Source organism: Lampetra fluviatilis, chromosome 29 (genome assembly GCF_964198595.1).
Source record: "Lampetra fluviatilis chromosome 29, kcLamFluv1.1, whole genome shotgun sequence".
Lineage (NCBI taxonomy): Eukaryota > Metazoa > Chordata > Hyperoartia > Petromyzontiformes > Petromyzontidae > Lampetra > Lampetra fluviatilis.
Genome location: NC_136303.1, coordinates 5,834,774 through 5,862,014, shown reverse-complemented (window position 1 = coordinate 5,862,014; position 27,241 = coordinate 5,834,774). Strand labels below are relative to the sequence as shown.

Sequence of the window (27,241 nt, the reverse complement as noted above, 5' to 3'; positions counted from 1 at the left end):
GTGCCCGGTGTGTGACCAGTGGCGATCGTGCCCCTTGCACCTCCCCCTCCCGCCGCCGCCACCAACGACTTCCCAATTGGTGGAGGCGCTTAGGAGATTGAGAGAGAGAGGGGGGGGGGGTCAAATTTGGCATTTGTTTAAGCGTTGGCAATTGACGGGAGCTGGTTTAAACGAGGGCACTGAGAAACTGAATTGAGATTTGAGATATGAGCTCACGCATTTTTTTGTGCGGTGAACTTTTAAGATCGTGTGCTGACCTTAGTGTCATGTATGTTTTTTTTATTTCTCAGTGCCTTTGCAGTTTCTCCTGTATATATTTTTTTAAAATGTATAGACATTTACCATCCATTTTCCAGGGGTTAAATTAAATTCCGAAAACAAATGTGCCTCACTTTTAGTAATCGGTGATTAGTAGTGCTATGCAATGTCGGGCCCTAACTCTGGTTTCACTGTACGCTTGGACGCACCCCAACCAATCAAAAATCTGTGGTCATATGTGGACACAACTTTACCTATTGCTGCATGTAGCGGTCACGAACCCCAGAGTTATGCATCAGTCTCACACATGTACATCAATAACACCATGACGTACTGTAAAGCCATCAAGATTGTTGGTCAAAGTGTTTTGGTTGGCAACCCAATTAAAGCCGGCACGTGCACGAGTGGGGTGGTGTGGCTGACACAATGATACACCGCCTCTTTCTCCCCAGTGCTAATGTGTGCATATTGCACCAGATGCTGATTTTAATGCTGAGTTTATCTATATGAGGCCCAATCCAGTTTCGGCTATCACTTGTCACGCATATTAGCTGCAGTCCGGAATCAAACTCGGTTTTGCCAGCTTTATAACAAACTATATATCAGCCGCTGTGCCTGAATTTCCTCCATATAAATGACAAAGATCCCCCATGCAGCCTGTGTAAACTGTTGGGGCAAGCTTTGTTAACGGGCCTTCATAAATCCTGCATAGGGGCGGTGTGGCCAGAACCTTGGCCAGCCGCCTTTGTTGCCGCAGTGCTGATGTGCACACAACCACAATAGGTACTCATTTCAGGATGAGTCAATCTAGGGGAGACCCAGGACCACTTCATAAATCACTTGCCAATGATGTTTACCATGGCCAGGAACAAAATACAGGTCACCAAGGATGCTGACCACTGCGCCATCACTCCCTATGTCAATAACACCTACAAATCAGACATTAGAATCCTATGCATTTTTTCGAAATTATTTGTCGAAAATAATTAAGATTCCATGCGAATTTGGCTCACTGTTATGAAACACTTAATACACAATGTAAAAATATGCTATATGCAGCATAGTTAAGCTTGTCGCCTTTTGCTGTGAGATGTTTAAAGTTGTATGCAAACATATTAAGCAACAGATAATGAATCAATGCTCATTGATAATGATTTTCAAAAATAAGGCCACATTATCTTTATTGAGAAATGCCATTGCACTTTTAATATATTTGATGGCAGTGGCTTGGAGAGCCTGATTTGAGACTTTTTTAGGCAGCATTTGATCAACTTGTAGATGCGCTAAAACTGCTTCCTTCGTGCTGTATTCTGGGCAGTTTAGAACAGAGAAGACACTAAACCAGAGGCCTCCGTGTGGGCCGTTATACATCCCTGTTATCGCCAAGTTAAGCACCAGCAATAAACAAGTAATATTACCCCAGTTGTAAACACGCTTTGTACGGTTTAATGGACCTGCACCGTATAAAGGTTTTTTTCCTGTAAAATAAACAAAACGCGAGCCAAGTGTCCGTAAAGAGATTTTGCAATTAGAGGTGCTTTTCTTTCAGGTCAAGGTAAATAGGGCTATAACCCATCAGATAGCATTACAATTGTGTAGTTCACATTTGTTTGTGGACAGCGCACATCTGCATTTTATTTCGATTGATAATTATGCAATTGTAATTACCTACCATGGAATGGGCCACTACATAACCTTGTAGTCAGCACAATGACGACTGGGCCTCTTTGCAGATAGTCTATGATTTGTCTCCTGCCACTGCCTTGAAAATTTCATCGAGAATTCCCATAGTTCACTGTCTGCTCTAAGGCAGATGTTAAATGCGCTGCAGCTTTTTCATTCCCACAAATAGCCCACCCTGCGTCATCATCACAGATAAAGTTCCCAATTAAAATAAAATTACCTTCAACTAAATTGGGCCCAACAAAATAATGGCTCAGATGCAAAATATGTCACCTCGGTCATTAATGGTGGCACGACAAAGATAATTAATTTCACTTGGTAAAAACAAAAAAATTCAGCCATTCAATTGAACGTTTCATTAAGATGCGTCGCATTGATTGCTTGATTAACCACGGCACAAATTCCTGAGCGCTCGTGCAATTCTACCCCGCTGTAGGATCTCCAAGCATCCGCCCGATGCGCAACGTGACGGCTATTGCCGGCAGAGAAGCCTACCTCCACTGCCGCGTCATCGGCTACCCCTACTATTCCATCCGTTGGTTGCGGGAGGGCACTCCGCTACCCTATAACCACAGGCAAACGGTGTTCGCCAATGGAACATTACGCCTGGCAGACGTGCAGAAGGGCATGGATGAGGGGGCATACATCTGCAGCGTGCTGGTGCAGCCCGGAGCCAGCCCAAGCCGGAGTCTTATTGTCACTGTGAAAGGTACGAACTTTTTGGCCATATTGTACAGTTGGTAATTGGATTTCACACTTGGGTAGGCGATGCGGTGTCTCTGTGTCTCTGCCATTGCCTGGTTATTACACACACGCTGTAACGTGGCACACAACTGATGGTTTGTGGTGCTGGGGACATTTGACTCGTAATTTGGATCTCAGAAATTGGCAGAACGATGAGACTGTCAAAAAGATTTACCATCCCTGAGAAATTGGTAATTCTTAGTTTATGGGGACCAGCAAAAAGGTTACGGCACAGTTATTAAGCCTATCTTAGCAGGAATAATGTGTTTTATTTCCACAGAAGAATATCATGTAGATTTTGACATTTCCATGTACTCATGGACATTTAAATATAAGGCATTTTAAATGCATACTTAATAACATAATAGGATTCAAATAAAATGAAACATTATAATAATAAACATAATCAATACAAATATTTCTACCATAACAGTATCTATATTCCACCATTGGAACCTCCTTTGCCAGTAGCAAAATATGATAATTGTTTTTTTACCCTTTTATCTGGCAACAAAACTGACACCTTTTTTTACAAGGAGTCATGTTTGCATTGACCACAATACCTGCGGTCGGAATGCAAACAAAAAACACAACTCTGATAATGCATGCACTGTCCTTGAAATTGATTGGTCCACACCCAAGACAGCTTTTCTTAGAGCCTAGTCTCACATGGTGTTGGACATCATGTGGTCATAAAAAAGGTGTCAGTTTTGTTGTCAGATAAAAGGGTAAAAATCCAATTATCAGTATCTATATTATAGTGAGTTACAGCCTCTCGGGGTGGCCAATGTGAGCTTTAGTCAATACAACTAAACATTAAATACAAATCATTCCATTCTTTTCAAAGATGCCTGGCTAACAATGAGGTTGGTCACGTGACACAAATGCCTCCTATCTGCACCGCTTTACCCGTGGCCGCACAACGAGGGCTAAAATTGACTCGGGGGGGGGGCCCATTCCTACGTCCGTCCGTTCGAATGCGGCAGAGCCGCCGCTCATCCAGCCATTCGAGATGCCGGCGGTAACGCAGGGCCAGCGCGTCTACGTGCCCTGCGTGATCGTGTCCGGCGACTCGCCCATCCGCATCACGTGGCACAAGGACGGGCAGCCGCTGCCGCCTCGCCTGGGGGCCCAGGTGGAGACAACGGAATTCATCAGCTCGCTGCTCATCCCCAACGTCACGCAGCTCCACAACGGCAACTACACGTGCCTGGCGAGAAACGAGGCCGCCACCGTCAGCCACGGGAGTCAGCTGATCGTCAGAGGTAGCTCCCACGTTGTCCACCCCCTTGTCGGCCGGTGACAGTTACGAGATGCGTGGCAGATTCGCCCACCTCGACTTGTTGGTGCAAGATCGTCGCAATTTTTTTCAGGAGTCTGATTTTTTTTTTGCTGTTTTGTTTTTGTAGCGAATGTAGCGGCCCGCAAGTGATGGCACGGGTTACGTGTTTTTGTATTGTTTGTTGTTGTAACTTTATGACCCGCCCCGACTGGATATCTGTGAAAAAAGCTTTATAACTCATTGGATTCCTACCGGTAGGAATGAAGATTCTGATTTTAATCTGATTCTGAACTCATTACATGCAAAGTATATGAATTGGGGGGGGGGGGATCGGTTCTGACATACATAATTTCATGCATGCACCGTGAACCGATGTTCATATCAATAAATTAATTGATGTATCTTGATACCTCTAATAGTAACTGTCTCCATAAAGTTGATAGTGCTTTGTTTCATTATGCATGCATCATACCCCTGTCTGTGCAGGATGGTCTCCTGTGTAGCAATAAACATTTCTCTCGAACCGTTAAAAGTACAACTCGTTTCAGGATATAATGAGCGTTGGGCAGGGGTGATCTCCATTTGCAGTCCAAAGCCAGTGGTGCGAATATAGATTCAGCATGACGATTGTGGCTCCTGTTCCCACACAGGACAAACGTTTAGAAAGTGTCGATGGGCAGATTTGGCATATTTTACAACCCTGGAGGCAGGAGAATAATTATGATGATGAGCCAAATTGTTCTAATATTTGAAAACCACCACCTTACAAGGTTGAGTTATCCCCATCCGTTGCATATGCACACCGTGAACTCTTCCGGTTTTATTTGCATTTGTTTTGTTGCAGGCTTACGAAGATACATTCTAATTACCCCTGTGCACCCAGAGCTAATTATGATGATATGGATAGGAAATTCTCATTTTGTTCTCCTGTTATTTATTTATTGTAGCACATATCAGTTCAGTGGGGACCCCACGTGCGCAACCCGCACTCAAGATTCCTTGTCAGACAGTGTTCGATTTTCACTTCTCCGCCCAAAGGCTTGAACCCGCGATCACAGAGGCGCTCACGCAGTATTCTCACGTAGACGTGGGCCTCAGGAGGTGTCCAGCCCCAGGGCTTTAACTCGATGTATCAGAGGTACTGACTCGGTTGCCCCTGACATGGATAGAAGACCCTTGCGTGACACAGCCTAAGGGCTTCAAGTTGATGTCTCAGCAGTGCAAGCCGGTTTTTCTGACCCCCAGTGTAAATGAGTACCCTTCCTATTAATAAGATCAAAGGATTTGTCGTAAATATTGAATACATTGTAATATGGATCACGAGGATATCCTCTGTATGTGTAACCATGTGAGAACCCATTGAGATGAAGCGCTTCTTTTTCAATGGGAGACAAAGTAAAACAAAAGTAAAAGCACATTTATATATCATCTAGCATTGTTAAAACACTACAAAATGAACACGTGATTAAAAGCCTGATACACAAAATAGAAAGGGACGATGGCAAACATAACAATACAACCATCTGTTCGATTTAAAGCTTTTGTGACTGCAGGGATTCATCTTCTTGGTTCTTTCGGTAAAGTCACGTAGAATGGAAATAATAAAATAATAAAAATTAAACATTATAAAATAATTCTCACGACGTTTCGGCCACGGCTGCTTGCGTTGTGGCCGAAACGTCGTGAGAATTATTTATTATGTTTTATTTTTATTATTTTATTATTTCCATTCTACGTGACTTTACCGAAAGAACCAAGAAGATCAATACAACCATTATCATCAATAATGATCTCTACACTGCTGGTTGAAGGCCTCTCTTTAAGCTGTATGTATGTTGAACTTCTTTTGCACTGTATGTAGCCAAACATACTAATCGGAGGTGCGACATCATGAAGCCGTTCATGATCTTTCACAATCTCGCAATCCAACAATTCCCTTGGCTCCTGGACGCGAGCTCCAAAGCAATCACAATCGCAACATCTTATTTATTCTGGAGGAATCCGGTGAGCTATAAAGCTCTTTTCGCCGATGTCCGGTCGGGGCGGGTTAGAACGTATAGGAAAGGTAAACAATTTACTTGACAAAAACATATCCCAAACAGAGGTCGCAACCGGGTACCCGATACCCGTACCCTACCCGATACCCGGCTACCCGTACCCGGCCGGGTACGGGTACGGGTACCCGTTTGCGACCCTGGTGCGGCCGGGTACGGGTACGGGTAGGCCGTGAGTCACTGGTGAGTAACTGTTTGTCACTCATTTCCCAACGTCTTGTCTCTTCTCACAATTCAAGTTCCTAGAATCAACCCACCCACGCCTGCAATATGGCTTCATCCCAGAGGTCGCAATCAGGTACCCGATACCCTTACCCTACCCGGGTACGGGTAGGGTACGTGTACGGCCGGGTACGGGTACCCGTTTGCGACCCTGGTGCGGCCGGGTACGGGTAAGGAATCAAAACCCGTTTGCGACCTCTGATCCCAAATAAGACTGAAAAAAAAATTCTAGACAGTAAATTGCGTCCCTTCCATTGGCTGCCACTCCATCGTCAGCCTCGACCCCAGGCCACCGTCATTCCTCCTAGCGACACGTCCCGGCCCAATCCCACTTGCCATTCCTGAAAGTCACTATGTGATATCTTTAACTTGCACATGCCCTGTAATCAATGTGCTCCTCTTTCTCTCAGTGTAATTCAGAATCTGTATTTGTACTGAAGGAATCCGATGAGCTATTAATCTCTTCTTCACAGATGTCAAGTAAATTACAGGCGTTAACCCCCTCCACGTTGCTTTGCACACCTTTTAGCTGAAGTTCCATTTACCATGTCAATATCCACGTGTCATATCAATATACTAACAAGTATTCATTTGCAATTAAGCAAAGAATGTAATTAAAACATGTATGCGGTATATGTTTTGTAATTGGGCTAAATACATTATTTACACATTACGTGCCATGTGGCATGGAGGAGAAAACGCCAAAGATCATGTCATGGTTTGGACATTGCAGCAACTTCCGCATTATGCCATCAATATACGATGATTGTGTTGATATAATTAACGATGGATGAGAAGGAAAGAAACGTGATCAATTGGATGACCATTGGGGCATGATGAAATGAAGGTGTGTGTGGCAGCGAGATGGATTACACCTACACAGGATGAGATGCGGTTTTAACGTTTGATCTACCAGTATATAGAGAATGGCAGATGAAACGAGTGCACAGTACAAATGAGCACACCCAATGTAACAAATCGTGTCGAAACAATCTGAAAGATGGAATTTTTTACTCGCCTTTTGCACACTTTTCTATTTGTGGCGTGAAATTGGGGTGGGTGGTGGGGGCGAACGTTTTATTTTTCTAATAATTTCATAAATATCGATATACAGTGTCAGTGGTTTCAGTTGTGCCCTCAACCCTCACTGGCAAGAATAAAACCCCCTCTAAATATCGCAAGCCTGTTATTTAGTTGACGCTGCTCCTTACGAAGAGCCATTATGGGAATCTTTCATCACCGTCGGGGGTGCGAAAGGTTTTTACCCTTTCGATGCATCTCGCTCCATTTGCCAAGAATAACCTGCACATAATAGCTAATATTTTCACCCGCGGGGGCTAAAGCGCAGCGCAAAGTGAAATCGCAGTGCTGGGGCGGTGCATGGGCGTCTCGCTCCGCGGTCTGAATTTCATTGCCGCGCGTGTGACTTCTCCTAACAGTGCCACCACGTTTTGTGGTTCAACCCAAGGACCAAGATGGGATTTTCGGGAAGCCTGTGGTTTTGAACTGCTCAGCCGATGGCTACCCAATACCCAAGATTATCTGGAAGTACTCAAAAGGTACACGGTTATGGTTGCAAACGACTGCAGTGAAATGCGTTAGAGGATGTGGGTGGGGGCGGGGGTTGTTACAACTTGTTTATTCTAAATTGCACATTTACACTAATAGCACAAAACCCTAAAGTGAATTTTTTTTCTATCAACATCGCCAGCAACCATTATGAGGATATTGCAATATCGTTTTATTTTTTTTGTTGCAAACGACTTTAATGCTCATATATTCTCCTGTGTTTCTCCGTGTGAAAATGTTGTCTCTTCTTTTTTATTGCGGAAACAATTATGAGACTGGAGCTAAAATTGCATTACCGTAAAATATGTACTTGGCGGGGGTGGAAACATATTTATAGTTCAATTCATTTTGAGCTTCCATAGTTTGTATTACACTTGAAGAGTGCCATTTCCACCGACACCATTACTCGTGAGCAGTGCGAAAGTATGCATAGACCGATGATTTGACAGCTCATTTTTCTTCTAGCAGCAGGTAATGGAACCCCCCACTTCTTAATCCATGCTGGGGTGAAAAAGAGTTTGAGTCCAGCTGCGCAGTAATGCCCAGGAGAATGCGTGATATGATGGTTTATGAGCCTTGTCTCCATAGGAAGCCGGGTGCCCCAAATTACGTATGGAATGAGGGTGGTTCCAGTAGTTATCTCACACCCAAGGATGGCTTGCGATATCCCGGAGTGTCAGACTTTAATTTGCAGGATGGGAGAATATTTCTCGCGTCACCAAAATATCCTCCGAGGGCCTGCGATTTAGTGGCTCATATGTTTTCCTTTAATATGTGATAACATTTTTACACTGGGTTTTAATATTTCAAAATGACACGGAGGACAATTCAAGAGACTTGCCAACCCCCATGAGGATGTGTTATTGTACCAATATTTTTTTCTTTGTTTCTGCTGACTGAAAAAATCCCTATTCCGTAAACAAAACTCGTTCACGATTGGTGTAATGTTGGTAAAACTTGTTCATTATTCATTGGGTGGTGGACATTCAGGTGTCCGAGTGTATTCCACGCGCCCTACATGTCGTCACTACATGTACCGTAATGAGAGAAAATAATCGTTACTCACCATTAAGAGAGGTTTCTGTATCAATATTTACGAAACACAATGTGCCAAAAAAATCTATGTGTTGACGCAAAAAACCTGATATCGCGCCTCGAATTATAGCGAGAAAGAAATAGTGAATTGTAACGGAATTGAAAAAGTATAAGTCTCAAGCCATGCGAATGAAAAAAAGGGCATGTGATATTAAAAATAAGAGGTATTATTATCGCTTTCAATTTGCAAACAGAGAGAATTTCACTGTTTGGCCACTATTTTGCATAATAAGAAATGAAAGTCGGTTATAGAGTCCTTATTATCCAAAGCCCTCCGGTCTTTTGAGTGAGTGAGTGAGAGAAGCCAGCTGCATTGTCACCAATTGGGGTTTCCACTCGGGACTTTTGTGTTTCAATTTTTTGCTGCTGTGCTCCCTAGGTTACAAGTATTACTTTGTTAGACAGTACACCAGGGGTTTTCTCAGTGATTCCTGCCTCCATGTGCCCATGTTGTGTGGAATGACAACGTAGTGATTCATGCACTCCGCTAAGTTCTCAAAGACTCCTGGCCTCGCTCAGCAATGGCAGTTGATATCTGAAAATAGTGGGCCCAGGCCTCACCTAGGTAAACTCAGTCTAAAATGTGTTGCAACGTCAACATGGGCAAAACCGCTATCTTGTGTACCATGCAAATTTTAATGGATGCTAGTTCCCTACAGATGCCCAAACAGAACACATGGCCAAAGAGGTTCTTTATATTTAGTATTGTGTTTTTTTTTTCAGCATGTCAATGCATTGCCCTGGTTGTGTATGCCACTGACAGACTGCTCAATTGTATCCACCAACCCCATCCATGCACGTGTCATTGACAGGCAACGGGAACCCACAGTTCCAGCCAGTGCTGAGTGGCGGTGGCCGCTTCCAGCCGCTCGGCAACGGATCCCTGCTCCTCCGCCAGGTGCAGGAGGAGGACGGAGGCTTCTATCTGTGCCAAGTCAGCAATGGAGTGGGTACCGACATCAGCAAGTCGATGCTGCTCAACGTGAAGAGTACGATGCTCACATACGATGCTCACATACACTTATTCTTAGGCTTTTTTCGGTAAAGTCACGTAGGTAAAAAATTTAAAATTAATAAAAAATTAAATATTTAACCTACGTGACTTTACCGAAAAAAACCTAAGAATATGAATCCTTGCAGTCACGAAAGCTTCAAATCTAGAGCTCACATACACTGTTGCGCCGGTCCCGTTCACGCCGACAGATTTTGACTGTGCAATGAATGGCACGGTGCCATGGGCTGAGACACAGGTCACTTCACCGACACTCGTGAATGGGCCAATGGAGTCTTTTTTTTTGTTAAGCCGAAGTGGGTTTGTGAATTCTCCTGTTGTTGTGCTTTTAACCGCTCAGATATCAGCACCGTGGATCTTCAATAATAGTGATAACTAACCCAAGAAGAAAACAAGGTTTTTTCTCACTCAGCCTTTAGTGTGATTAGTCCTTATCTGGTTGAACCGCAAATGCAGAACATGCCCCCCCCCCCTGTAGATGCACAGCACATGCGGCGTCCCTTAAGGCCTGTGGCAAACACCACGTAATGAGTTTACCTTTGTGTGCCTAATTGGTTCCTTTCTGCACGAGAAGCTTGATCAGAAAAACAACGGATGCGGCGTAAAAAAAAAATTGTTTACAAACTTGCTTCGACGTTAAGTTTGAAAATACGTTTATCTAGAATTTAGTTGGTTTCTTGCGAGATAGGGTTTGTGATTAAACAAAACGATCTAAATTGCATTGAATTAAGTTTGATCTGTGATGGAATTCCCACCGGGGGGAACGCGTTTGAGCTTGCTCCATGAATTGCAACGTTAAGAAACACTCGTCGTGTTACGGTGGTTTTGCGAGCAAAGCATTGTTGTGCAAAAGAGTTAATGTTGGGAGCCACGTTGGTACTGTGGGCTCAACGATGACGATCTTTCACACGGGGTTTTAGAGAAATTATTGATTTGTTGCATAAATAATGTGTTGCCCAAGGGAATGTATTCACCATTGGTGCAATCAATCTGGGTTTATGATTTATAATGTGTGATTTGTATAATATTTTATTTACAATTTAAAGCAAAGATAATAATAGTTGTACATCATTAATGCTGGTTTGAGCATATTTGGCGGTGACGCAAGTTAAAATATGTGCATTTATTTGGCGTTGCACAACATTCCGTATACACTTTCTATTTTAATTACAACTACTAATACATGCTAAATATTCAATTGTCGCTGCACCAAGAAAATACAATTGAAAATTCAGAATACATTTAAATGTATAATTATTGCATACTTATATTATTTACTTGCCCTTTCAAAACATTCTTATTTACAGCGGTGTATCGTGATCAAAGTGGTTATGGTTCAAGGAATTAATCAGCCTTTGATCTTAAAAAAAACTTTCAGCATGTGCCTGTAATTAAGGTTTTGGGCAGTGTTGCTACACTTATCCTGCTATTTCAATACTGAAAAAAAAAATCTAAATTAGGTAAAGAACATGGTACATTTGTAAAAAAAATGACACACAAAACACCTAATGACTGCAAACCGGACTGGTCATATTAATCCAGCCTAATAGCTCATTACAGCCATCCACTTGATTTGGAGGGTAAACCTGGGGCTTGTTCCAGTCCCAGACAAAACATGGGTCATTTATCGCCAGAGGAGAGAGACTACCAAAGCCCCAAGCTCAATCTACTTACTCATGACTTAGCATTCAGGACAACTCATTAAAAGGATTGCATTATTTTTATCACTGCGCGGGATTTGACCTTTTGCACGCGGCAAGCAGAATTCAGTGGAACATATGCGCCTCGCCGCCCGAAAGTTGTTTGGGAAAAGGAAAAAAAGCACAGTTTGTATTTAGCAATACATTAAAATGCCAAATGGTCATGTCTGTTTTCACGTATTGTAATTAAATAACGCTCTGGCATTTTCCTATCGATTTATGATAACATTTGTCACTGCTTTGTGGGGGGAGTGATTCATAAAATTTATATTTGGCGAGCCAACCATCTGTTCAACAGGCACCATGGATATATTCAAATGGAATACAAAAACTGTTTATGTCAACATAATAAAAAAACACACTTGGTCCAACTGTTGGACCTAAGCTAATAGAATAATTTTTCACGTGTATGCAGACATCCAGTTTATAAATATATATAATGTTGGACATTAATGGTAATTGTCAGTGCTAATGATAATAAAACAAATATGTACCACTGTGCTTATACAGTAAAAAAATAATAAAAACATTTGTGGGAAACTATGAACCTGCCAATACTTTAACCAGTGTTCCATCAGCAATTGCACCTGATTGAAGCCGTTTAGTAGAATCTTAAAGCTGAAACGTATACTTTTTTTTACTTGAGAACATTTAAATGTTCTCTTTACAAAAAGTGTCACACTGCACATTGCATGTAACATTACATACGTGCCAATAGTATAGTCGTTTTCTTTTGTGACAGGGATGGTGTTGTGGTAGTTGTCATGATAGCAGTGGCGGCTCCTGCAAAATCTCTCAGGAGGGGCAAATGTCTGGATGATTGATAAGGATAAGGTCCACCCATGCAATGGATAAATTAACAGCTTAAGCATGTAAAGGCAACTTCACTTCTTTAATATTAATGAAAAATAAAGTGACTCTTACAATACATCTTGTTTGATTCTATACTCACTATTAAAACAAACCACTCAGGTTTATTTTATTAAAGATTCCACTAGGTGGCGACAAATTATATTGTTGGATGAAACGTGCTTACGTATGATGACGTAAGCACGTATGATGACGTAAGCACGTTAGGGCGAGCCCTCCCAGAAGCCATAGAGAATGCATTGCAGCGCCCCCGTTCGAAAAAAAACATCTTTGAATGTAAGTCTATGGGACCACTCGGGGCGATTCTCAGCTGGAGGGAAATCGCCCAAAAAGAGGCGGTACTCCACAGAACGTAGCATGACGCTGATTGGACTATATCCAGAGGCACAGTGACGGCTAGCGTGACTCTGTGGTTGAATGACATTGGTGGTGCGTCGCCCAATCGCCCTAATGAAGAAACCGCCCCTGCATGATAGTAGTGTTGGCAAAGAAGCCTTTAACACGCTACCAATTTTATCCGTAATCGAAGTTTTGGGTTTGATCGGGTGGTGGCGGGTTTAACGACACAAATACCTCTTATGGATAATTAAGCCTTTGTTTTTCAGTGTTGTTGGCACCTGCGTTGGTCCCAATAATTATTGTGAGCATATATTCCACATAGTATCAGTTTCCAACTGCGGACTGCCATGGTGTTACTGGTCAGTACACTGCTCTTGCGATGTAGTCATTTTTCCAGTTCGATTCCATCTTCTGGGACAGCTGTTGTTACAATAGTGAAAGTATTATTTTTTCAATCCCACCAGCCATTGTCCACCCCACAGTATGAGTGAATACACAACATCTAGTCAGTCACGTGTGACACCCAGGCTTTCGCGACCGATGATATCCAGAATAGATGTTTTTGGGTTAGATCGTGTAAATATTTACATGAATATTTACGCAATCTAACCCAAAAACTTCGATATATTTCCGTAAATATTTACGCAAATATTGACACGATCTAACCCAAAAACCTCTATTATGGATATCCCGTGTGATTGGGTAAAGTATGGGGTACTCTAACCTTTACCAAGATGTCTTACCAGTGTGAAAAAGTGAAACAACCTTTATAGGGTGCCGGCTGGAGTTTCCTGTGCTGGAGAACATTAAAGCAATGGCATGAGCAAGTAATTACAGGACTGCACCTTTAAACACCATTTTTCTCTACTGTACTGGTACACATTAGGAGCAGAAGGGCAGAGTTCAATCGAGCGAGTGGAGTTTATTTTATTTTTTAGTTATTCGTTTACTTGGTTGTTCTTGTTGCAGGGCCATACATTCGCTCTGTATCGTTTGGTGCCGAATGTAATGGCCATGGCGCATTCTATTTAATATAATTGTGTGCTTGTCTCTGTAACATGTATGGACAGGGGTGGTGGTAGTGGATAATTTGGTAGTAGTGCTGAGAGTACTTTTGGTACTCAAGTCTTAATTTCATGCCTTAGGTAGCAATGTGAATGCCCGTGGCAGTGTTAACCATCCGCTATTAATTTGTACGCAGAGTACGCCAATGAAATGCATGGAAAAACGAAAGTATAAAATTTGCACTGGGAATTGTCTACACACATCCACCTATAAATAGACATAATTTTGCCGTGGGCCTCACTCTCAATGCCCTCTTTACCATGCTAAGACTCTTTCTAAGTAGATTTCTCTGTAATCCTTGGCTGGATCACACGTGTGAGGAGCACAAGTAGAGCCTTTGTAAACTAGGACAGCTGTTAACAATTAGCTGTAGGATATTTAGTCTCCATAGGAATTCACAAAATTGGGCCTCGCCTCCAATGAAGGCACTAATAGGAGCCTTAGGCCCTGATATCCAATTTGACTTTTAACTCCTTAATGTCAGAAATATAGACTGTTATCTTCAATTAATTGGTTTGGTTCGCGATGTGCGCGGTTAATAATGTTTAAATTTCATCACAAACATTATACCACTGCTGTAAAAGCTTAAGGATATATTGCTGCAAAAGCCCATATGGGAGAAAGAGTTCAGGAAAATATTAAATAAAAGTTGTGCATCCGCTAAGTTTAGAAATGTAATTTGCATTGTGCCATTTATTCCTTCACGGTAGGCTGACCATGGAGGTTGCTTGCTAACATTCTGTGTTGTTTTTGGCATGCAGTACATTTGTACCATAGCCAGTTTCATGAGCATTAGCTGTGAGGGCTCTATTTTTTATCACTTGTCCAAAAATGTTATATATCACTTGGTCATCCAAATCAGTTGGTTGGGCGAATTATGGTCGCATGGTCAGCCGCTATTGTCTATCCACTGCTGGCTTAAGGCCTCATGCCATCGCCATTTCATCTTGGGCCGTCATAATCATCATCGTCAATCATCCCAATAGGGAGACCACAGAGCTGAGCACTTGTTGGCAGCAGTAGCTCTGGCAGCCTTTCCAACTTGCCTGAGGTTCCCCGTGCCTCTGTGTGCCAAATCTATGCGCGCTACAAATTCTGCAGCATTTTGAGATAGAATTTTGCGTGAATGATGGACGCGAAAAAAAATCAATATTTATTATCTCATTCATATATTTACACAAAGACGGTCACTGCATCGCACACTTTTAGATGCACTTCTGCGGCCATCTGGAACGCTCTTCCTTCCGATAACACTGGTCAACAAAAAAAAAACATTTTTTTCTGGCCTGGACTTTTGCAGCTGTTTTAGACTAATTTCAGGGTGCTGATTCCAAAACTGATTTCAGATTTGCTCTATCACATCTCATTTAATGCTATCGGCATACCCCATTTTCATTGATTTTACCCAAAATTAACTCTGTCACTTATGATTACAAGTTGTTGCGAGTCAGTGACTGCTTTAGTGTTAAAATATGGTGCTGTATTTTTAGGATAGTGTGTTTATAATATAATTTTATGTAGATATCCACATTTATTTAATATTTTTCTTCTGCAGTTTTTATTGAAGATGCAATATTTGATGTCTCAAAAACCTGATGTGATAGTCAAAAACTGATGCCAGATTTGGAATCAGCACCCCAAAATTACCTTAGAACCGTTGGAATACCTTATGCCAGAAAAAGTGTGTTGACCAGTGTTATAGGAAGCCACTGGAGCTATGCACTTTTAAATCTAGTTTGTTGTCCTTCCCCTGCGCACCTCCGATTAGCACGGTTGGCTACGTACGGTGCAAAAGAAGTTTAACATACATACTTACATGCATACAAGGAGCGTGAGGGTAGCCAGTGAATGGTGTCAGCTTCAGTGGAAACGTCATGAAGCTGGCGTTGAGGCAGCTGGTAGGGGAATTGAGTAGAGATGAAGAGGCATGGTGACAGCGTGATAGGACACATGCAACGTGCGGGAATCGGCAGAACCTCCACGAGAGTGTGAAACGTTACTCTCAAAGCACAGATTGATATTCAATTTACAAACGTATAACTTGCATGAAAGCATCAGCGATGTAATGAGACACATATATGTATGGAAATGTGAGCTAAAGATGCATGTGAACAAAAGAAAATGATTGTTGGAGGGACACCTGGAAAACAAAACACGGTATTCATCTTCTTGGTTCTTTCGGTAAAGTCACGTAGAAGGGAAATAATAAAATAATAAAAATAAAACATAATAAAATAAAATTCTCACGACGTTTCGGCCACAACACAAGCAGCCGTCTTCAGGTGAAGAACAGACATCTCTGTTCTTCACCTGAGGACGGCTGCTTGTGTTGTCGCCGAAACGTCGTGAGAATTTTATTTTATGACTTTACCGAAAGAACCAAGAAGATGAATCCCTGCAGTCACGAAAGCTTTGCATCGAAACACAACACGGTATATATATCGCTATTATTGGAAAACTAGGGTAAAAAAATGAAATAGATTTTGCGAGTGGAAGCAGTTTGGCATGTTTGATGGCACACTAATAGTGCTGGTTAATAACAAAATGTAAATGTTTTAAAAGGTAATTTTTGATAGTGTATTATCAACTCGTTTTAAACAATACTGGGCTGGACATTGGTAAGCTCCATGTTCAGGTTCAAAGTGATTGGTTTTATGCTTTGGGCAGTTTTCCTAAAATAACTTTAAGCGTACTCAAATACATGGAGGCACACAATCTATCCCAGTCATAGCAGTAAAAAGCTTATCTGGCTGCTTATATATATAAAAAAAAAAGAAAATCCCTTAAAAATTGCCACCACAGTTTGATGTCCGAGAAACAATTTGTATTTTGGGTAAGCAAATCCAATCGCACGTAACTAATTTTCCCTTGTTGAACCCCGCGACCTTTCCAAACGGCAACACGGCACCAAGATGGACGCCGCCTTGTTATTTAGCACAGTCGTTGCCGACGTTGGGGCGCGAGGCTTTTGTCGACCGACTCGGCCGCGGGGCGCTTATTAAGTGGCTCGTGTGCCCCACGCAGTCCCGGCCCTCGTGACCTCGCAGGCCAACGTGACGCTGGCGACACGAGGCCAGCACAGCAACCTGCAGTGCTCGGCGCGCGGGGAGAGACCCATCATCATCCGCTGGGAGAAGGAGGAGACGCTCATTGATCCCGAGCGCATGTTCCGCTATGTCGTGTACACGCAGGACACGGGGGACGAGCTGCTCTCCACCCTGCAGGTGAGCCCATCGCTCGTTTCACGTGCTGCGTGTGACATCGCCACGGTTGGTGTTATGGTTGGCGCACTGCATATGCAATCCAGAGGTCGTCGGTTCGGTAATGTCTTTCCGGCGCAGCTGTTGCAACAATGCCCAAGTTTCGATAAAGCTTCCCACCTCTATCCTCGCGGCAGTGTAAAAGGGTAGATCACAAGTTAGTCGAGTGTGGTGGGGTAAAATGTGTCTTCCAAGATGTCCTTGACAGCGTGGAAGAGTCGTCCAAATACCTTTATCTCTTTGTAAAGACTTGACACACTTCTCTTGAGATGGCACTTTATTGAAGACGCGTTCACTTGACATCGGGCAGAGACCCTCACCACAACATTCCTGTAGCCACCAGTCCCTTCGCACTCACAACTGATACCCCTGTCATTACCCCCCGTGGCAACTAGTCCACTCACAGCGCATGTAGGCTCTACTGTGATTACATCTTTATATGCAGACCTTCTTCATGCCAGACATAAACAAGTGGTCAACGCTCGCCAGTCCCAATACAAACTCCTGACCATTCTTTATATTAAGGTGGTTCCACCGGCTGAGATGCATCATGGCCACATTGGTATATCTATATTTTCCCAGGAAAGCTTCACGAAGTGGCAAGATGTTAACTACCTCGCCTGGTAGACAGGAGGTCGTGGGTTCGGTTCCGATCCTGCCGCGTGTACATTTGAGTTTTTGTCTCTTTCTATTCTCTGGTTTTCCCTCCACGTTTAGAATCAACATGTGTTTAGAGGTTTTGGCTGACATAAATTTGCACACGATAAGCCACTTCGTTGAGCTATCATTTGTGGCCAGGTCGCTTCTGAAAAAAGGCTAAACACCCCAGTGGGCCTTACTGGGTAAAATAAAAGTATATTTTACAGTTTTAAGTCCCAATGGTCTTTTTCAGGAGGTTCCCTTTTGGATATTTGGTCATTCCTGTTAACGAATGTTTGTGGGAGGAAACTGCAGTAAGCGGAAAATATTTGTTTCTCCTGAGGAACAATTCAAACCAGACGGCAAACATTAGACTGAATAGTAATGTGTTTTATTTACATAACCATGAGTGCCAAATCATGACAATGAATCACATTACTTAGGGGGTGAACCATTACACGCCTACATGATACACACTGCACAGCATAGCACTTGCATGTATTTCTCCCTTTCCTCATAACAACCACCAACTCTAGCCCCATATGAGTCTGCATTAAAGTCGGTGGGGATAGATGCCTCTGATACAGAATGAGAGTAATACATCCCCAAAGTGTGCCTCACTTCTGAAGCTTCTGAAAAGCTGTGCAAGTATTTACGGATACACAGGGAATGGATTTACCTTAGTTTGAAAAAAAAACGTGATGCGCTATTACTCATCAACTTTTTAAGTAATGGACAAAAAATGTGGCAACTTTTTCCTCATGTTTGTATTCAAACTATAAATGTAAGGGACGTTTAATTTGTATTACATTTCATCCACGGCTGTTTTAATGTTTTAAAAAGCAATGAAAAGAGATACACGACAGCAATTGTGGTTGCCAAATCTATGATTTGTCCAAGTGTCCACATAATGTAATTCAAATGTAAAACAATGTAAGTTAGCGAGTCACAATTAGCAATCATGCTAAATTAATTATCGAACAACTTATGGAATGAAAAAAATATCTGGCCTGCTAATGCAAATTATTTAAAACTCTTATTCATAACTTGTTATTCAGATTATTATTCACTCAAATGATGGAACCTCCTTCCAGGGCACCACCTGTAAAGAGATTGAGCAACGATATTCCTGTACTATTTATTCTACTAATTTTGTATTTTACCAGGTAAGGCCCACTGAGCTATACAGCCCTTTTTCAGAAGCGACCTGGTCACAAGTGAGAGCCCAATGAAGTGGCTTGTCAAATACTCTCAACGATTAGTTAATGCGCAGGAGCTGCATCGAGTGATGCATAGTGAGATCATGACGGATGTTGATGGCTTGTGAGGCTTTCATCCAGGAGTGTATAGATCATAGTTGATCTTGATGGTGATAGTCAATCCAATCGATCATCCCTCCCTCTTGCAAGCACCATTGGTATAAAGATAACAGTGCAAACCTTTTAAAGATTCATAATTCATAATATAGGTTTTGGGTCAGATCGTGTTATTTATAAATGTGTCGTAGCCCTCCACCACCCTACACGGCCAAACAGTAAAAAATGTGTCACGTTTTTCAAAGGACAAACTAATTCACTTCTTTAGCCCATCGGGCAAGAATGGTGAAGCTCTCCTGTTGCTTCCGGTCTTAAATAGAGCAGCATCAGGGTGACGTCATCATTTAATTCAATTCAATCTGGTGCAGTGATTCGAGGCAAAGAGAGGGGGAGGGTATTGTAATTATATAGATTGGTAATCATTCAATTGTTATTCATTGGTATTTGTTTCCCTTATAAGGAATTGTAATTGTATTTTTTTATTAATACACTTCTTTTAAAGATCCCTAACTGCACCATAGCAATGTGGAATTTTCACAACTGGTGCAGAACCAACACTAATGTTGAGCACTGCTCAATGCTTAGCATTGTAATGAGATGCTTGGCGGTAATAAATAACACATATACGTGGGCAATGCATTGCAATATATATATTTTATATATCTCACTCAAATTATTAGCAATGGTAGTATCTATATTTAAGCAGGAGATGAAAATTCAGGCCCGCTGAGACAAATGATGCAAATTTCGATTTAAAGCTTTCGTGACTGCAGGGATTCATCTTCTTGGTTCTTTCGGTAAAGTCATCACGTAGAAGGGAAATTATAAAATAATAAAAATAAAACATAATTAAATACAATTCTCACGACGTTTCGGCCACAACGCAAGCAGCCGTCCTCAGGTGAAGAACAGGTCTGTCGGAAAGACAGCGTCTGAATGAACAGGTCTGTCTTTCCGACTGTCTTTCCGACATACCTGTTCATTCAGACGCTGTCTCCCCGACAGACCTGTTCTTCACCTGAGGACGGCTGCTTGCGTTGTGGCCGAAACGTCGTGAGAATTATTTTATTATGTTTTATTTGTATTATTTTATTATTTCCCTTCTACGTGACTTTACCGAAAGAACCAACAAATAATGCAGTGCCTTTTTACCAATGGCGACCTGGGGTTGTTGCCTCGTCGCTCCCTGTGCTGTAGATACTGCCCACGGTACGCGGAGATTCCGGCTTCTTCACGTGCCATGCCATCAACTCTTACGGCGAGGACAGAGGGCTCATCCAGCTCACCGTGCAAGGTGAGTTAATGTAGCATCCCCCCCCCCCCACCACGTGTCCTTGTGCAGATTTACTCATGCGCGTCGGGAGTGTAGTTATCCCTCACGCACGCGCGGCACGTATATTTTGTGTGCACTCTGTAACGATTGACCATGCGTCGCCGGGTAATATAATTTGCCGAGGGTATTTTACGTTGCGTTTCTGACTCGCTTATTCCGATGTGTGTCTTTCAGGCGCAACGTTTTGTTTAACACGTTGTGCTTTCCAATAAAAATGAATGTTGACATCACATGGTATGAATGTCCACAGCGAGATTTGTGGATGTATTTCACTTCTAAATGCTTGCTACTCCATAGTGAATCACCATGACTCTTGTGGGTGCCAGGTTCTATAAATGCTTCCAATCATATTGACACTGAATTCACCCAATATCTTCAGAACTCAGAGATAAGCAGGCTTGAGCCAGGTTAGTGCCTCGGTAAAAAATCATAAATTCATGCCAAGTGGTATAAGCAAAGGACTGCAAGGTGGCCATGATAAGGGAGTACAGCAATGGGTCGAACCCACTGATGGTTCAATATATTGGATCTATCCGTGGCTTGCATCTTTGATTGCAGAGCTTCAAGTGCTGTCTCCTCACTTTGTTGGTTTTCTCCAAGGTTCCCTGGCACCCTTTCCACATGCCAAACACTCATAAATGACGCAGGACCCTCCTAAAAAAAGGTCTTGAGGAATGTTATGGCGTTAAGGTCGGCATTAAATTTCGATTTAAAGCTTTCGTGACTGCAGGGATTCATCTTATTGGTTCTTTCGGTAAAGTCACGTAGAATGGAAATAATAAAATAATAAAATTAAACATAATAAAATAATTCTCACGAAGTTTCGGCCACAACGCAAGCAGCCGTCCTCAGGTGAAGAACAGGTCTGTCGAGAAGACAGAGTCTGAATGTCTCTGACAGAGTCTGAATGACTCTGTCTTCTCGACAGACCTGTTCTTCACCTGAGGACGGCTGCTTGCGTTGTGGCCGAAACGTCGTGAGAATTATTTTATTATGTTTAATTTTATTATTTTATTATTTCCATTCTACGTGACTTTACCGAATAGAACCAAGAAGAAGGTCGGCATTCTCATCTCTAATTCCGATTTCTGATGCCAGATTTACTCACCATCATCTTGTCTCTTGCCTACTGATGCACTGACATCTCCCACACCGATGGCGGAATGCCTTCTTTGCAGTGGAACTAAATATAGACTCAGAGCAGTGAAAGCATTGCAATTGCATATCACATTCTATAACAGAGCGTGGTTTTTTAATGCAATGCAGATACCACACTGTGATTAACCATCAAAGGCCACATTTGTAAGGCTGCAGAAATGTGAATACAATCTAAGGTGTTTAAAAAAAAAATGTCCCTACCTTCCCCAACCTTCACACCCGCCACCCGCCCCACCGCTCTTCCCCCCACCTGCCGTCCCCCAAGCAATGGGACGCCGCTTGATGTTGGGAAATGAGGCCACCGTGTGTAACAGCTGTTCATGTTGTGATTTCATGTTCATCAGAGCCCCCGGACCCCCCAGAGGTGGAGGTGAGGGAGGTGAACGCTCGCACCATCACCTTGCGATGGACCAGCGGTTTTGACGGCAACAGTCCAATCACCGCCTTTGACATTGAGTACAAGAACAGATCAGGTGAATGCCTGCTGGGTGTTTCATAAGTGGCATTTTGCACTGATTTAAGGCAGGTCGGTGACAGCTGTAGCGGAAAGGTGGAGGCCCAGAGTTGGAGCGGGCAGGTTGAAGTCATTCATCACCCCCCATGTAACGCTCAATTCTCCAAAATAAATGCTCTTAAAACCATTGCTGGCAAACCGGCCTTAACAAAAAAACATGGAGGAGTCCATTACGTATACATTTCCCCCTGTGTCAACACTGTTAAAATTGATAGTTTTGTTCTTTGTTAGGATCTGCTCGTGTGTCACATCAGGCACGACATACAATTTTGACCTTAAGTAATTAATTTGATGCTATTGGGCACAATGGAAATCACAAACTGATTTTGCGAGCTCTTTTCGAAATAATGAATTGCATAGATTCCTTGTGCCGTTAACCCGTGGTTGAAAATGTACGAACACACTGAATATACACCATTCCACTGACAAGGCATGCCTGTGACATGATCAGCTTACTCGAAGGCCTGCATTGTGGATAACTTGGCCATATGAATGTATCACTATTGTAATTAATGCAATGGTGTTTGGGAATTTCTAATATATTAAATATAGAGAATATAAATAAGCCAAAGGAATTTCTCCATGGCAAAACAGAGCTCAGAGTAAGATGAACTTTGCATACATTTATATAAATACGTGATATAGATATATAATTAAATGCACCCATCCTTATACATTTTGAAAATTCATAAAACAGTGATGTCATTTTAATTAATATAAGAACGCAATTATTTATGCAAGTGTTCATACAATATGCTCGTTTCAACACTGTCATGACCTCAGGTAAACGTATGATCATGATGCCAATAAAGACGACGACAATGATGATGATGGTGAGTGATATCTTGCTTATAACCAGAAACTTGGGAACAGAAGCAGAGAACCAAGGACATTTCGTCCACCATCAACCAAGCGACCATCATTGACCTCCATCCCGCCACACACTACGTCTTCCGTGTGTATGCCAAGAACCGCATCGGCGCGAGTGAGCCCAGCAAGGATCTTCCCATCACCACACAAGAAGCCGGTACTAACTCTCTTCTTATGGTAGTCACAGAGGGTTAGGGATGTGCTCCAGATTTGGAGATTAATCTAAAAAGCGAAAATAAATACGACATTTTGGACTTTCTGGATATTTTTTCCGAAGTGGCATCAACATCATGACGTATATGGCACCAAAAAATTGTGCCATGTATGGCATTGGACGACATCACTGATGTTAGCACACGGACATTTGGCGAGAGTGCATAGCATAAATGATCCTTAAATCTGAAGAAATAAAATCTAAATTTGCCCTAAATAATCTGAAAATATTAAATATTATTTAATTCAAATTCAAACCCATCTTTAATGGAGACTGCCTAGACTGGACGCCACAGCATGCGTTGCCTGGCACTTGCAAAACCCACGTGTACCAATATTAGTATGCAGTTGAATCCCCTTGTGTCCCATCGAGACACTGGCCCAAAAAAAAACACTTTGGTTGAAATGATGGGAATGACATGCTTATCAAGTACATACAATTCCACTAACCCAGTGTTCCAATTTAGATGGCACAATTTAACAATCTGTGAAAGGCAGACATCATTTTTTTCCCCTGTATGTTGTCAATCCTTTAACAAAAAGCACACTGGTCTCAGGTGCACAAGTACTGTTGCAAAATGAAAAAGCATTCCAATTTATATCCCAATGGTTGTTGCTAACAGAATGACTAATAGCCAAATGTATATTTACGTTACTTGAACATATTTTAAGAAACCTAGTTGGGCAGCATGTTCATCGCTTGAGTGCGTTTGCATGTAGGTATGTATGTGCATGTGCATGAATTATATTGTGTGTATGTCTGTTGTGTGGGAAGCGCCCGATTTGTTCATCTCTCCACGCTAATGTAGAGCTCAAAATACTAATTTGTAGCTCTGAGTCAGTGTACGGAACATTAACTCATCATTCATGGGGCACTACTGAATATTCCTCACAGCCATATCGGACTCCTTACCCTCGCTCAGAAAATAACCTCCCAGTTGACTAGCGAGCATGCTATGTATATCTCTTCTGCAAGCTTCATTGGTCTGGCCTATAACATGTTTATTTACTTTTCATATCACTGCCACAGCCCCAGATGGACCTCCTTTAGAAGTCATATTGGAGCCTCAATCTTCGCAGAGCATTCGTGTCACATGGAAGGTAATGTTTCATGTTTCACCTCATTAGCTACGTTCGACGATTGTGAAGTCTGAATAGTTTGTGAATCCATAATGTTACATCTACAAATGGCGCTGGCAAATATCAACAAATGCCAATAAATCTGGGGTCGTATTTACAGCCTATGTGTAATGTCATGTCACAACAGTTCCACGATGTTTCCACATCTAATTTATCATCTTCATTTGACGTGTGTACGTGTCTATATTAGGAAAGCTTGTTTGCTTTGTTGGTGGGTATAATCGTTGTTAAATCATCATGAAAGCCATTGCTTTTTAAAATGTATAAGGTTAATTTATTGTGTACTTTTTAATTGATTTCTGATTATTCTATAAATATAACTCTAAATTAATTTCTCGTCTTGCTCCATATCATTTACGTAACTTATATTGGATATGTTACAGCACTTCAATCCATCTTCAATTTCCATCGATCTTTGCAATTGATATAACATATTTGTGTTCTGCTTATGTAAAGTAGCATACGATAATGACACGTTACAATCATAATTGTTTCTCTTCAAAAGTATTCGATTCACAAAACGATTCAGGTACACACAAGAGGAAATGAAAGGGGGTTGACACCAGCACAAACACATCACGGATCACAGTGTAATGTAAACTTGTTCAAACTGCACGTTTAAATAAACCATTTCAATAAATATTCTTGGGTTTTTTCGGAAAATTCACGTAGGTAAAAAATAAAAATAAAAATTAATAAAAGTAAAATAAAAAATAAAATAAAAATCACGACGTTTCGGAGGCAACACAAGCTTCCGTCTTCAGGTGTAACTGTCACAGCACGCTTGCTCATTTCCTTGATACAGCAATCGTGCTGTGACGGTTTCACCTGAAGACGGAAGCTTGTGTTGCCTCCGAAACGTCGTGATTTTTATTTTATTTTTATTTTACTTGTATTAATTTTTATTTTTTACCTACGTGACTTCACCGAAAAAACCCAAGAATATGAATCCTTGCAGTCACGAAAGCTTCAAATCTAGAATCATTTCAATAAACTCTACAACCATGGTGTCTTCCAAAGCTCTGGTACCCCTGCAGGAGAAGTAAAACATAGAGGGGGGGGGGGAAGTGCCTAAATGCTGTCATGAATTCTCTAAAGAATCAATGCCCACTGGAATCTGTACGATGAACAGCTCTAAGTTTGACTGTGATGGGTCACATTTATGATGCTCGATCGTGCCACCATGCAACTACCGTCAGGACACCAAGTCTGTGAACGTGAGAAACACATGAAGATATTTTATTCAGGTATAATGCAGGCAATGCCACTCATATTGCTGGCTTTCTGAGTTTCTGTTGTGATCAGTTTATGCCAGCAATCCTAACGGTGTCTTAGTTTGAGCAAAGGGGTGATAACGCTCAACCATGAGAATATGTAGTGTCGGTGACTCATGGCTTCTTAAATTTATGGACATGATCTAAATATGAAACAGCATTTCAAATTAAAGCATAATAATAATCGCGTAAGTCTATCTGCCCGATGTTGAGACGTTACGCAAGCTGTGACGTCACCACACCCTGCTTGTCGTTGACTTTTTGGTGACACGCACAACTGATTAATAATAGAGATATGAATAAACACCGTTAATATTACACACACACAACAAAAACTGTGCTATTCCGAACACTGACTATAATAAAAATGGCATGCATTTAATAATACTATAGCTAATTATATCCATATTGCTATATGGAGTAAGTTAATGAGGTAAATTATGCCTTCCCTTGGTAGAGAATTAAATCACGTCAGGGAACAGCTCCGATGGATGACACCGCATACCCTCATTAAGTCACTTCATTAATATGGACCTCTGCACACTCTTTTAAATAATCTCGTTCTGCTTCTCCGCATATTCGTGTATTTTAGCCATTAAAATGTGGCTAAAGGAAGTTCAGCGTGCAAGAAAAACGAAAACCTAAAAACTGTATTATTTGTCGTGCATTTATTCAAGAGTGGCAGAGACCAGAGGTGGCTGTGTGGCTCACAAGTCGGAAGACTGAGCTAACGCCACTGTTATCCGAGGGCCGGGGTTAGGCAGCCACTCGTGATCAAGCAGGGTTCTCAAATATATTGAGTTTATGGTCTCAGCCAAATGACTGTAGTAACAAACAAACAAAAAACGCTCACCTTTAATTTTGTATCTGCGTTTAATTTGGCTGTATTCTGGCTCTGAGAATAAAGCATATATTTTTATTTTACTGTCAGGGACTAATATTGCTTTCATGTGGCATGGTCTGCGGGAAAGTGCTTCCCCTTAGTGTATGGATCAAAGGTCACTTGAAGGGATTTCAGAGGTAGCTCTATCATATTCACTTCTGTGGGCCGTTCTCTAACACAGAGGGTTGCAGTGCTCTACTCTGCAAACGCTGCAAATGGATACTTTGTCTCTACTCTGCTGAAGGCACAGACCGGGAAAAACCTGGGGAAACGTAACAAAAACAATAAAAAAGATTGGCTGAGACCATCAACTGCCTACGCTTGATAACCTGGTGTAATAATCACAGAGAGGTTGCCCACGTTCAAGCTCAGAATTTCAGCAATGACAGAACGGTTCAATGATCTGAGAAAATACGAGAGCTAGTCTGAGTATGTGTTGCCATAGAGATCCACATCCATGCGAGTGATTATTTAGATTGTTTGGCTGCAATGCATTTCCACATGATAAGCCACTTTGTTGAACGATCATTTGTGGCCAGGTTGCTTCTGAAAAATAAACTAATAGCTCAGTGAGCTTTGCCTGGTAAAATAAAATAAAAATTTGCGTGATTTGCTGACCTTTCCTATACGTTGCACTCCTATTGTGTTTGTATTGTTTGTTGTTGTATCTTTCTGACCCGCCCGGTCATCCTCGCAGCGGATTTTGGCTGGCCATCGAACAAAGACAGCCACTGCATCGCTCGCTTTT

At 41.9% G+C, this 27,241-nt stretch overlaps 1 protein-coding gene across 1 annotated transcript in view; it reads left to right on the top strand.

Annotated features, from left to right (window-relative positions):
* Positions 1-27,241, top strand: part of LOC144942888 (cell adhesion molecule DSCAM-like) — a 196,714-nt gene that overhangs the window by 113,337 nt on the left and 56,136 nt on the right. The window contains 9 exon segments of the mRNA XM_078869889.1: positions 2,378-2,650; positions 3,672-3,950; positions 7,683-7,802; positions 9,720-9,896; positions 16,918-17,117; positions 20,306-20,402; positions 21,944-22,072; positions 22,973-23,140; positions 24,227-24,297. Coding sequence (XP_078726015.1) covers positions 2,378-2,650; positions 3,672-3,950; positions 7,683-7,802; positions 9,720-9,896; positions 16,918-17,117; positions 20,306-20,402; positions 21,944-22,072; positions 22,973-23,140; positions 24,227-24,297 — 1,514 coding nt within the window.